Source organism: Erythrolamprus reginae, chromosome 2, assembly GCF_031021105.1.
Source record: "Erythrolamprus reginae isolate rEryReg1 chromosome 2, rEryReg1.hap1, whole genome shotgun sequence".
NCBI classification, from domain to species: domain Eukaryota; kingdom Metazoa; phylum Chordata; class Lepidosauria; order Squamata; family Dipsadidae; genus Erythrolamprus; species Erythrolamprus reginae.
The window spans coordinates 199,644,242-199,658,717 of record NC_091951.1 but is presented as its reverse complement, the minus strand read 5'-3'; the positions used below and the strand labels follow the sequence as shown (position 1 = coordinate 199,658,717).

Here is a 14,476-nt window from a genome sequence, read left to right as displayed (position 1 = left end):
CCAGAAATAAAGTTCCTAAAATTCCAAGCCAGGATAGTGGCTGTCTATAGAGGCTGGGGATTTTGAAAATTGCAATTTCAATACAACTGGCGGGCACTGGGTTCAGAAAAAGCTCCTGTTTTTTAAAAAAAAGAAACTTGGATTCTCAGCAAGAAAATAAACCTATTAGTAGGCTATTTACAATTTTAATTAGAAGCCCCTTTGCTAGCATACCACATCAACCTAAAACACAATGTGAGTTTTACCTTAGTATCTTATATGTCCAAAACATGATAAAGGTTACAGAGGATATATTCATAGTAGAAGGGTTAGAGGGAAATATATGAAGGATTGAGGGAAATATATAGGAATATAATATATGGTGAGGGAGTAGAAGAAAAGATATAGGTAAGGAATAAGAGGTATATAAGATGCGTAGGAGAGATAAAATAGGACAGGGGACAGAAAGCAAGCTGGTGCACTTATGCACGTCCCTTACTGACCTCTAAGAATTTTTTGAGAATTTATAAATTCTCAAATTTATAAATTTGAGAATTTATTACAGAATCAAGTCAAAGAAATTTGATAATTTGGATTGGAAGACAGGAAAATTAATTACAAGACACCATATTTTGCTCCCAAAAATGATATTTATTGACTATATTTTCAAAGGGCTAAAGAGGCAGAGAACTTCTATAGGAGAAACAAATTATGGAGGAAGAAAAGCATGGCCTAAATGATTAAATTAAGAAAGCAAAGAAATTAAATGAACATAGTCATTCAAGGAAAGCTCTTAAAACAATAAAAGTGAAGGCTGAACATCGATAAAAATACAGAATTGTAAGAACAAGTCAATGCATGGGCAATGCTTAAAGGATGTAGAAGGAAAAGCTGATTTAAAAAACCCATATATAGTTGGATAAGAACAGGGTGTTAGAGAAACTAAAGGCTTTATTTTAGTGGCTCATGCACAAGTTTTGACAACTAACTGCATAAAGGTAAAATTTCAACATGTAACAAACAACAAACAACAGAAAATGTCATCTGTGTGGTTAAAAAAAAAGATGAAACAATTGACCATCTGATCAATGGCTGCAGGAAATTTTAACAAACTAACTACAAGCACTAAAAGGTAACTCATGACCAAGTTGCCAGAATTATTGATTAGAAATTTTGCCAAAGGCTTGGATTTGAAATGAATGGAGTAAAAACTACCAGGGCCATGAAGTTGAGAAGGTTTTGGAAAATGAGATAAAATAAGAACTTAACTTTAAAATCCAAACAGACAGTCACCCTGTTCCGCTTGATACAACAATTATTAAAGAAGCAAAAGTATGATTCACTGATGTTGCTATTCTGGATGATGTTAGGATTAAGGAAAAACAATTAGAAAAAAGTTATGAAATACTGTACTTCAACTTGCAATTTGACGTTGAAGACTTACGGAAAAGGAAATCTGTGGTTATGCCAATTGTGACTGGAGCACTTGAAATGCTATCTAAAGGACTTCCTTCATATCTGGAAATATTGAATTTATCAGATCTAAATAACCTTCCCTGGAACTGTTTATAATATATTCTTAGATACTATCTTAATAACTCTTAGGTCCATAGTTAGGACCTGAATTATTAAGTTTCTACCAGTTAGACTGTGAATCTAACTGCAGATTACTCATACATAACAATTAATAATTGCATGTTGCCAAATCTTTCCAGACTCATGCAGCTAACAGCAAGACACCAAAATCCAAAAAAGGTACAAAATAAAGAAGCAGAATTAATCCATAACCACATAGAGTATCATAAAAGCAAAATAAAAACAACAAATGTAGCATAAATAATATTCAGCTATAGATGTCAAGCAAACATTCCCCAAAGCCACCTTGAAAAAAATTGGTCTTCATTTACTTCCGAAGCATTGTCACCAAAGTGGCCAGCCTAGTTTCTAGAGAGAAGTGGGGAGAGGGAATGTTAAACACTGGTGCCATGATTGAGAAACAGCATTTTCTGGCATCAACTCCCCTCCCTCACTACACTGGGATTCTACATTTGATAGGAAAAGGTGGCCCCGGAGATGTATTATATAAGTCAAAGTAGAACTTTGAATGGCACCAAGAAATCTACTACCGTGATTCCCCCAAAATAAGACATCCCCAAATCATAAGCCCAATCGGGTTTTTGAGTGTATGGCAATAAGGCCAAGCCCTTATTTCAAGTTTCAAAGAAATATAAGACAGGGTCTTATTTTCAGGGAAACACGGCAGCAACTTACTCATAACATGTCAGATAGATGGAATCATAGCAACAACTGTATGCTAGTCAGCAAAAGGCTACTGCATTGTGAACCATCTGTATTTTCTCAGTGATTTTCAAAGGTAGCTCCATGTAAAACACATTGCAGAAGTTTATAACCTTGTGGTAAAAAGGGAATGAATCACTGGTAGGTTTTTCCACTGCACAAGGGCCATAATTGGCTCACCAATCACCCTCCTGGCCACAAAAGCCAACAATCTATCCAGTGATAGGTGTGAGTTCTGGAGACTGACAGAGAACAATATAGTACAACTACTGTACATATTGCTACGTTACTTCACTTGCCTTGCTAGGGCTCAATTTCCACCTGTTTCATTCCATCGAGATCCCAATAGCCTTCAAACAGTGGGAGAAATTTTATTCGGGATCTCCAATGTGGTCTAGGCACTATAAATCTGGGTATCATAAGTTTATCATGGAAGGACCTCCCCCAGCAGTTTCACACACATATTAAATAGTAAGAGGAGTAGACTGACTCCTCCAGCATCCCACAAGGAAGTGACCACCGGGCAGATATCTCCTTCCCTATCACTGATTGGAACTGCCCACTGAGCTAGCAACAGAACCACTGCAAAACAATGCCCTTGGTCCCCTACCTCCACGGGAAATCTAGGAAGATTCTATAGTTAATAATACCAGAAGCCGCATGCCCAGTAATGTGCTAGAGTCAGCTCACACTGGCTCATAAGAACCAATTATTATTAATATTTTTTAATACTGCAAGCCGGTTGACAGCAGAGGTGAGACTAGCGTGCCAATCAGCTGTTCTATGATTAGACACATAGCATAGCAGCAGTAATGGAGTGGGCAGAGCCAGTCCTTAAAACATTTAGTAGCACACCATTGCCTATGCCTCGTGCCCAAGCTTGAACTCTCCCTGAAAGAGGTACAGATAATTTACTTTCTATGATGTGCAGTTGAATCTCCACCATGCATTCAATGCAATTCTGTAAGATGGTAAGACAGAAGGCTGGGGGGAATGGGACTTTTTGCCTCCGCCAGTTGGATGACGCTCTTTCCTCCGCAGCAGCTGATCGGCCGCTGCCTTCACCAAGAATGGGCCACCGAGGTCCCTTCCCTCTCTAACATTCAATGTGTGTGTTTGTGTATGAAAGAGCAAACTGTCCCATTCTTTCCTTCCAAAAGTAGCATTTTGTAACAACCATTCTGATTGGAGTGTCCCATGTGGCCAAAAGGCTGTGGCTGAATTTGGATTTTTGTGGCCAAAGGGCTGGGGCCAAGAGCTAGGGGCCTTTGGGCGAGGGAGTGAAGGCAGCGGCCGATCAGCTGCTGCGGAGGAAAGAGCTTCATCCAACTGGCGGAGGCTAAATGTCCTAAACCCAAGGCTGGGTTATAATTCTCAAAACACTGCAGGATCCAAGGAGGGTATCTCATGGATTGGGTTCACACAACAACCTCCTTTAAAGCTACTACCAATGTACTCTTCAGAAGAAAGACACCAATCCTCCTGGATCCAGGTCATTATGTCCATCTAGGGGGGCAGGCAGATTAGCACCAGGATGCCATATTTCCTCCCCCCCCCCCTTTTTGCTCTATTTTCCTTCCAAACAATAATCTGTCTATTTTAAAGTTTAAATGAAAACCTTTCCTCTGTTCTTCCACCCAAATTAAACTGACCTTCCTTCAGACACTTTATTTATTCATTTGCACATACAATAAAACACAAATAAAAGTAGCCATTACCACTAAATGTTTCTACTAAAAAAATCTAAAGAACATCCACTCACTCACTTATTCCTAATCCAAATATAAATCCTAATTTAAGCAATCTTGGAGAATTTTCCATAATTTTGCTGTTACAAGTCTCTTCAGAGATTACAAAACTCTCATCTTTCTTATTGGGGGAATGTGTTACAGAGCTTTAAGATTGGTCTGGGAAACCACAAGCGACATGATGTCAAACTCTCCTCATAATTATGCCACTGACATTGAGTAATAAAAATGTTAATATTCAGTTGTACTTTTTCTTTTTACAATTTAAGCTATCAAGTATTAAGCTTTAGAACAATATTTTTTGAACTTGGCAACTGTGTGAACTTCAACTCCCAGGATTCCTCAGCCAGCATCTTAAAGTAGTAAAGTTTGAAAAACGTTGCCTCTTAAGATGATTAAATATTGACTTTCTGAAAGACATAAATTTAGGGCCTATTCATTCCAATGCTATCACCATTATGGAGTGTGTATGTGTGCATGCTTAAGCATACTTTTTCTAAAATAGAATTGTAAGTCAAGTAGGAAAAAAACTGTATTATACTGCTTCAAATTGTGGGGCATTTTATATAAGAAAAGGTGCTTTTTTCCTGGAAACATTTGACAATTTTGCTCAATATAATGGAGTGTTTGAACTGTCCTTGGATGAAGGATGAAAGCCAAAAGAACTGGCATAGAAATATGTCATGTGATCAATAGAGGGAAGGAGCAAAAATGTAAAAAGTTTCACAGTTTCAAGGGTCACTCACTGCTAAACTTGTCAAAATATTTCAAAAGACAGGATTAAAAGAGATTTCTAAAAGAAAGAAAGCCTAGTGAAACAACGTTATAGAATTGAAACCAGAGATATTCCTGTTGGGTATATTACCAGGGAAATTCAGTAAAGAAAATATATATTTAATTATTCATACAATCACAGCAGCTAGAATTGCATTTGTGCAAAACTGGATAGCAACAAAAGCCCCTTCTGAAAAGGAAGTAATTAAAAAAAATATTGGATTGTGCGGAAATGAATAGATTGACAATGAAAATTAAAGATAAGGAAGATTCTGAATACTGTAATGTATGGAGAAAATTCTATGATTGGTTAGGAAATGAATATATATGGAAATAATAGTGATTTAACTGGAGGAAAATAAAAAATTGAAGGTGGTAGATCCAGGTGACAAAACTAGGCAGTTGAAGAGGCAGCATTAAGTTAGTAGTTAATATACCTAGGAAAATATAAGGATTATGCATAGATATGGATACTGGGGGGAAAATACATTTAAGAGATGCACCAATAATTAAAGGATTAGGGACAAGAGTTACCTGTCTGTTAACTATAGGATATATTGTGAATAGATACACTCAGGAAAGGGTTAAGAGGGAGAAGAGTAAGTAGAGAAGGAAGGGAAGAAGGGGAGAGGAGGAATGTGGGAGAGAAGGAGAAAGAAGGTAGAGGGAGGAGAGGAAGACAGAGGGAGGGGAGTGATATGATTTAAAGGGAAAAACAGGCAGGGAATAAAGGTATAAAAGGTGCAAATTAAGATATTGGTTCATGTACTATTAAGTAGAAATGTATAACTGTGCATTTTGTTAAGAACTAAGGTATTTCAAATATTTTTAGTAATATTCTTTTAAAAGTAATTTAGATTTCTTTATATATATTGTTGCATTTATAATGTTGTAACCCGCCCTGAGTCATCTCGAGAAGGGCGGCATAGAAATCTAATTAATAAATTATAAATAAATAAGTATGGATGGATGGATGTACTGTAGAGCAAAACAATACAAAATATTTAAAAAAATAAAAAAATAAAAAATAAAAATGATGGCAGTGCCCACGGACCAGCATGGATCAAACCACGTCCGTGACATCATCGTGACGTCACCAGAGGGTCGCTACTGGTTCTGGCAAATCAGTCCGAACCGGGAGGACCTCATCCTGAATACAATGCTATGATATCATCCAGCATTCACAAAAATAAAAAGTGCTTCTTGGAGAAGGAATGCCTATGTTTCTGAGTCTTTTAGCATGTCACAAAAGAAGCCATTCCCAGAACCACTCCAGGTAGAACAACTTCTATTCTTCTGAAAACGACACAAAGTTCTCTGAGAGAATGAAAAACAAGCTCAGTACAGAGCCTCCCTGAACCTCTGAAAGAAAGATTATAATCTACATAAAGCTGGGAAAAGGCCCAAAGCGAGAAAGGGAACTCTGGCTTCAGTCATTAGATTATCATAGGAAACTTATCGTAGGCAAGTTGAGCTAGAAAGACTGCATGGCAATTACTTCTATTTTGAAACTCTGCTTTTTTAGTCTAATTTATTACTACTGATATGTATTGTCTAATGCAAACTCAGTGACTTTGTCTTCTGACAGACTGAAACTCCTTTACAATAGATTTGGTTCTAAATAGGAGCAGGCCAGCATAATCTCTAGTTAGCCAAACCTTTCTATTTTCTTAAAGAAGATCCTTTTAAAATGCTAGCTGAGATTCAGCAACTGTTGTTGTTTTTTAAATTTGCTTTGCCTTTGAATATTTTGCTTATTTAAACCCAAAAATAATTTTTACATTCTCCCCTTTGTTTTTAAATGAGGTTTTATTTTATTTGCCTCTTGTGAAACTGATCTAGCTCCCCAAAAGGGGAGAGGGAAGAATGGGCTATTTTCCATAATCAAACAAACTTCAATTCAACATGGACTATATGTAGTGCTACATGATGGTGCTACAGAATTTATTTTATTTATTCATCTCTCTGTTTTATTTATTTTAAATTGCTGGAAAGTGACAGATGTGAAAAGTGTATCCTGCTTGCATGCCAGAATTAGTGGAGAAGATGCTAGGGCAGAGGTCTTCAAATTTGGCAACTCCCAGAATTCTCCAGTCAGCATAGGTGGCTGGAGAATTCTGGGAGTAGAAGTCCACAAGTCTTAAAGTTGCCAAGTTTGAAGACCTCTGTGCTAGGGAAAGCATTCCCAGCAAGAATTAACAAACTGCATACCAAAGCAGGAGGTGGAGCGAGGGTGTGTAGACCCAGAAGGGGAGAAGAGCTGAGACTGCCAACCTTTCATCTTGCAGGCTTAGTCCTGCTGCCACAAACGTAAAATAATTAAAGGCATAAAGAAAAAAACCCAGAAACAAAATGGCAACCCCAACCCCAACAGTGTACAGGTAGTCCCTGACTAACAACCACAATTGAGCCTAACATTTTATGTAGCTAACTGAGAAATTTGTTCAGTGAACTTAACCACTTTATGACTTTTCTTGTCGTATTTGTTAGCTGAATTACTGCAGGTGTTAAATTAGTACCCCGGTTGCCAGGTGAATCCGGCTTCCCCAATGACTTTGCTTGTCAGAAAGCTGCAAAAGGTGATCATAGGACACTGCAACTGCCATAAATGTTAAGTGAGTTAAATGAGCCGGGGTGGCGCAGCAGGTAGAGTGCTGTACTGCAGGCCACTGAAGCTGACTTGTAGATCTGACTTGTAGATCTGAAGGTCAGCAGTTCAAATCTCATCACCGGCTCAAGGTTGACTCAGCCTTTCATCCTTCCGAGGTGAGTAAAATGAGGACCCGGATTGTGGGAGCAATAGCCTGGCTCTGTTAAAAAAGTGCTATTGCTAACATGTTTTAACCCCCCCTGAGTCTAAGGAGAAGGGCGGCATAAAAATCGAATAAATAAATAAATGAATGAATGAATGAATGAATGAATGAATGAATGAATGAATGAATGAATGAATGAATGAATAAATAAATAAATAAATAAATAAATAAAGTTTGTATGGTTTTTATATTAAGGCGTTTTTAGTATTGGATTACTATTGTACACTGTTTTTATGATTGCTGTTAGCCGCCCCGAGTCTTCGGAGAGGGGTGGCATATAAATCCAATCAATCAATCAATCAATAAATAAATAAATAAATAAATAAATAAAGTCGGTTGTCAAACATTCAAATGTAAATCATGTGACAGCATCAGTATCGGGTTGCTACCAGTATGGATAAGGACGTCATATTGGTAGTGAAAATTGAGCTGCATGCACGGTTTGTTTCTGCGGGCACGCGGGTGCGTCCCAGCGAGATTTTGCTTCTGCTGCATGCGCGGGAAGCAAAATCTCATGAAGGGACGTGCGTGAGAGTGAGATTTTAGTCAATTTTTGCATCTGCGCATACACGGAAGCTAATCACTGAAATCTTACGTGTACGCACGTTTCCTTACAAAATTTTGCTTCCTGCGCATGCACAGAAGCAAAATCCCTCTGGGACGCACCCGCGCGCCCACAGAAGCAAAGCTGCGCTCGTAGCTCACTGGTAGCAGCAGAATGGGAAATCTGCCCCGGACCACACAGTAACTTCAAACAGTCACTAAATGAACTGTTGTAAGCCGAGGACTACAGTGTTCTCTCGATTTTCGCGGGTTCGAACTTCGCGAAAAGTCTATACCACGGTTCTTCAAAAATATTAATTAAAAAATACTTTGCAGGTTTTTTCCCGCCCGATGACGTCATATGTCATCGCCAAACTTTTGTCCGCCTTTAATAAATATTATTTTTAATAAACTTTAATAAATAAACATGGTGAGTAATAATCTAAATGGTTGCTAAGGGAATGGGAAATTGTAATTTAGGGGTTTAAAGTGTTAAGGGAAGGCTTGTGATACTGTTCATAGCCAAAAATAGTGTATTTACTTCCGCATCTGTACTTCGCGGAAATTCAACTTTTGCGGGCGGTCTCGGAACGCATCCCTCGCAAAAATTGAGGGAACACTGTACCTTTACACACAAGGTTCCCATGACTGCCAAGCATGTGCGTTATATAGTTCAGTCAGCACTGCTGACCCTACTAAAACCTTCTTTCCTGCTGGAGATGGCTATCTGTCTCCAGAAGCTGGTTTCAGAGGTAGGTTCTTCTTTTCTTCACTGCCGGTTTGCTCCTTCACATTGCGCAGTTGCAGTTGTACCACATGATTCTTGACAAATCTATATTTTCTTTTATGTACACTGAGAGCAAATGCACCAAGATAAATTCCTTGTGTGTCCAATCACACTTGCCCAATAAAGAATTATATTATATTATATTCTAAAAACCCGACTTCTGCGCATGCACAGAAGCAAAAAACAAGATGGCGCCGCATATGGCACTTCCGAGAGTGCCGGTTCAGGGGTGTGGCAGGCCTAAGCTGCTGCTGGTTCTAGCGATCCAGGCTGCTAAGTTATCACAGGTTCTATAGAACTGGTCCGAACCGGCAGGAACCCATCTCTGGCTGGTTCCTTCTCCTGCTGTTCTTTGCTAGCCTTATTCCTTTTTCTGCCCTGACTAAAATATCAGTATTTTTCTTCAAAAGAATGAAGGGTGAAGAATGAAGAAGAATGAAGAAAAAAGCAGGGGCTTTTAATTGCTTTGCCATATCCTTGGGTATTTTAATCCAATACAGGTAGTCCTTGACTTACATGAGTTTGTTTAGTGCCCGTTCAAAGTTACAACGGCACTGAAAAAAGTGACTTATTATGACCGTTTTTCACACTTATGACCATGGCAGCATCCCTCTGGCCACATGATCAAAATTCAAAACGCTTGGCAACTGACTCATACTTATGACGACTGCAGTGTCCCAGGGTCATGTGATCACCTTTGGCGAACTTCCAGACAAGCGACGTCAATAGGGAAGCGATTAACTTCATGACTGGGTTAATGATTGAAACCGTTGCAGTGATTCACTGAACAGCTGTGGCGAGGAAGGTTGTAAAATGAGGCACAGCTCACTTAACACACATCTCACTTAGCAACAGAAAATATGGGGGCCTCGAGGTCATAAATTGAAGACGGCCTATATAGAGAGAGCAGTGATGGCGAACCTATGGCACGGGTGCTACAGGTGGCATGTGGAGCCATATCTGCTGGCACATGAGGCCTTTGCCAATCTCAGCTCCAACTGGCATGTCTGTGCCAGCTAGCTGATTTTTGGCTCGCACAGAGGCTCTGGGAGGGTGTTTTTGACTTCCAGAGAGCCTCCAGAGGGATGGGGGAGAGGGTTTCTATTCTCCCCTGGCTCTAGGGAAGAATTTGGAGCCTGGAGAGGGTGAAATACGAGCCTACTGGGCCCACCAGAAGTTGGGAAGCAAGCCATTTGTGTTGTATATACTTCTGGTCAGTTGGAGGATGGTGAAGAGCTTGATGACTTTGATACAGATAGTGTTTATGAATTAGTGGCAGGTCCTGGGTTACAGGTATCAGAACAGGTGGGAGGCCAGCCACAGGATGTTGCTATGAGTCCAGACTCCAGTGAAGAAGAGACAGATAATCGCTGATTAAACCCTCATTTCAGAAGGGTTCAAAGGCGCAGGGAACAAGTGTTAGGGAAGAGATATTAAGGGGAGGAATGGGTTAATTACACCAGCGGGGAAGAAGGGCGGAGTTGTCAATGTTGTAAATCCATCATGCCCGAAGTAAGTTAGTTCATTCTTTGCTATTTCACAGATGTTCTTAGTGCTTTGAACTATGCTGCATAGACATAAATCTTAAGCTAAGGGAGGAGGCTTGGAGGAATGTGTTTGTGTGCTCTAATTGCTAAAGATAAGAGAGGAAGGAATGTGAATGCCTGTAATGCATTTTGAATACAGAGGAGAGCAGAAATAAAAATGGAGTTTTTGTTTATGAAATCCTGCATTCAGTAAGCGTTATTTCCAATTTAACCAAAGTTCTAACCAGAATCCAGAACAGTTTCCGGCCACCAGAGGGCCTCTGGAGGGCAGGGGAAGTTGTTTTCGCTCTCCCCAGGCATTGAATTATGTGTGTGGGCACCTGCGCATGCACAATAGTGCACGCACATGCTCTTTCGGCACCCAAGAGACAAAAAGGTTCGCCATCACTGATATGGAGAGAGTGAGGGTAAAGAAACAAACGAACAGCAATAACACTACGAAAGAAGAGGCAAATCCATGCAGGGAGCGATCTGCTGAGACCTTATTCAAAACCACCTTAAAAATCTCTTTTCGTGACTCACCTGCAGCGATTCTTGAGACTCCTCTGGTTCTTCAATGCTTATATGTAGTTGTGGGAGGTCCTCCACTGTGGCCATGGAAAAGGGGGCCATTTGCTCGGGTGCAGCAGCAAGAGGAGGCACCACAGGCAAGACCTCGGTCTCCTGGCGTGAGGGCCGTCCAACGGGTGAAGGGTTCTGTAGTGACTGAATGGTGAAAGTGGAGTACAGTCCGGAACGCATGTATTCATTTCGACTGCTACGTGGGGCACCTCCGCCTCCTCGTAACGCTTTGGAGGTACCAAATGCTCCTTCACCCCCTTTGGCCTCACCTGGGACCTGCTCAGGTTTTTTGGTACCTGCCTCATCCTTCATGCCTTCCAAGCTCGAAAGTTCTGGGTAAGAGACAAACTTGTAGACAAATTTCTGACCACTGACTTTACGGATGATATTCTGGAATGGACAGAAAGGATGGCTGAATTAGGTTTAGGTTTAGGTTTAGGTTTATTGGATTTATATGCCGCCCCTCTCCGCAAACTCGGGGCGGCTCACAACAATAATAAAAAACAGTACAGTACACAATACCAAATCCAATGCCCACCCATCCAGTTCCATTTTAAATTAATAATCTCATAAAAAAACAGTATATATAAAAAACAGGCACACAGTCAATCAATCAACAAAACAACATGGGCAAGGGGGAGGTGTTTTAGTTCCCCCATGCCTGACGGCAAAGGTGGGTCTTAAGGAGTTTACGAAAGGCAGGGAGGGTGGGGGAAATCCTAATCTCAGGGGGGAGCTGGTTCCAGAGGGTCGGGGCCCCCACAGAGAAGGCTCTTCCCCTGGGTCCCGCCAGACGACATTGTTTAGTCGACGGGACCCGGAGAAGGCCAACTCTGTGGGATCTAACCGGTCGCTGGGATTCGTGCGGCAGGAGGCGGTCCCGAAGATATTCTGGTCCGGTGCCATGAAGGGCTTTATAGGTCATAACCAACACTTTGAATTGTGACCGGAAACTGATCGGCAGCCAATGCAGACTGCGGAGTGTTGGAGTGATATGGGCATACTTGGAGAAGCCCATAATTGCTCTCGCAGCTGCATTCTGCACGATCTGAAGTTTCCGAACACTTTTCAAAGGTAGCCCCATGTAGAGAGCGTTACAGTAGTCGAGCCTTGAGGTGATGAGGGCATGAGTGACTGTGAGCAATGACTCCCGGTCCAAATAGGGCCGCAACTGGCGCACCAGGCGAACCTGGGCAAACGCCCCCCTCGCCACAGCTGAAAGGTGTTTTTCTAATGTGAGCTGTGGATCGAGGAGGACGCCCAAGTTGCGGACCCTCTCTGAGCGGGTCAATAATTCCCCCCCCAGGGTAATGGACGGACAGATAGAATTGTCCTTGGGAGGCAAAACCCACAGCCACTCCGTCTTGTCTGGGTTGAGTTTGAGTTTGTTGACACCCATCCAGGCCCCAACAGCCTCCAGGCACCAGCACATCACTTCCACTGCTTCGTTGACTGGACATGGACATGGGGTGGAGATGTACAACTGGGTATCATCGGCATATTGATGATACCTCACCCCATGCCCTTGGATGATCTCACCCAGCGGTTTCATGTACATATTAAATAGCAGGGGGGAGAGGACCGACCCCTGAGGCACCCCACAAGGGAGAAACCTCGGGGTCGACCTCTGACCCCCCACTAACACCGACTGCGACCGACCGGAGAGGTAGGAGGAGAACCACTGAAGAACAGTGCCTCCCACTCCCAACCCCTCCAGCCGGCGCAGAAGGATACCATGGTCGATGGTATCGAAAGCCGCTGAGAGGTCAAGGAGCACCAGGACAGAGGACAAGCCCCTGTCCCGGGCCCGCCAGAGATCATCCATCAACGTGACCAAAGCAGTTTCCGTGCTGTAGCCGGGCCTGAATCCAGACTGCTGAGGACCTAGATAATCGGCTTCATCCAAGGACCGCTGGAGTTGAAGTGCCACCACCTTCTCGACAACCTTCCCCATGAAGGGAAGGTTGGAGACTGGACGGTAGTTATTAAGCACGGCTGGGTCCAGGGAAGGCTTCTTGAGGAGGTGGCGCACAACCGCCTCCTTATAAAGTGGCGGAAAGGACCCCCTCCCCAAGGAGGCGTTGACAATCTCCTGGACCCAGCTCCGTGTCACCCCTCGACTGGCCGAAACCAGCCAAGAGGGACACGGATCCAGTAAACAGGTGGCGGAACTCACAACTCCAATGGCCTTGCAGCAGAGACAAAGTAATCCAGCTACGTTTTTTCATAAGACAACGTTCTATTGATAACTTTTTCTGGAAAGATATTTGAATTTAAAAATCCAGTGTACAGTGTTCCCTCGATTTCCGTGGGTTCAAATTTCGCGGATAGCCTATACCACGGTTTTTCAAAAAATATTAATATTTGCGGTTTTTTCCCTATACCACGGTTTTTCCCACCCAATGACATCATATGTCATCACCAAGCTAATAATTTTTGCAAATAAATAACAAAAAAAAATTAGTGTTAATAAATAATTATGTTTATAAATATCAGGATCACTAAGTGTCTTATTCAATGGTGAGTACCAGTAATAATGGTGAGTAAATGGCTGTTAAGGGAATGGGAAATGGTAATTCAGGGGTTTAAAGTGTTAAGGGAAGGCTTGTGATACTGTCCATAGCCAAAAATGGTGTATTTACTTCCGCATCTCTACTTCACGGAAATTCGACTTTCACGGGCAGTCTCGGAACGCATCCCCCGCGGAAATCGAGGGAACACTGTATTCTGAAATGAGCTGGATTGCAGTTGATACTTTCTGACTTTAAAAAATATGAGCTATTTGTCCAATTAGTGATGCAGTGAAAATGATGTGCCGGTGTCTGGAGGCTGTTAGGGTCTGGATGGGTGCTAACAGGCTCAAGCTCAATCCTGACAAGAAGGAGTGGCTGTGGGTTCTGCCTCCCAAGGACAGGAAAAGGGGGACATGATCGAAACATTTAAATATGTCAAAGGGTTAAATAAGGCTCAGGAGGGAAGTATTTTTATCAGGAAAGTGAGCACAAGAACAAGGGGACACCATCCGAAGTTAGTTGGGGGGGAAATCAAAAGCAACATCAGAAAATATTATTTTACTGAAAGAGTAGTAGATCCTTGGAACAAACTTCCAGCAGACGTGGTTGGTAAATTCACAGTAACTGAATTTAAACATGCCCGGGATAAACATATATCCATCCTAAGATAAAAATACAGGAAATAGTATAAGGGCAGACTAGATGGACCATGAGGTCTTTTTCTGCCGTCAGTCTTCTATGTTTCTATGTTTCAATGACAGCTCCATCTATCCATCCATTACCCTGGGGGGGGGACTTCTGACCCCCTCAGTGTGGGTCCGCAACTTGGGCATCCTCCTCAATCCACAGCTGACTTTAGACCATCACCTTTTGGCTGTGGCGAGGGGAGCGTTTGCCCAGGTTCGCCTAGTAC

General features: G+C 41.9%; 1 protein-coding gene across 3 annotated transcripts in view; it reads right to left on the bottom strand.

Moving 5' to 3' along the window:
* The window catches only part of ELK1 (ETS transcription factor ELK1), a 41,629-nt gene that overhangs the window by 18,393 nt on the left and 8,760 nt on the right, over positions 1 to 14,476 (bottom strand). For all 3 annotated transcript variants that reach the window (XM_070741165.1, XM_070741164.1, XM_070741162.1), the window contains exon 3: positions 11,012 to 11,440. In XM_070741165.1, coding sequence (XP_070597266.1) covers positions 11,012 to 11,440 — 429 coding nt within the window. The remainder of the gene's footprint in view (positions 1 to 11,011; positions 11,441 to 14,476) is intronic.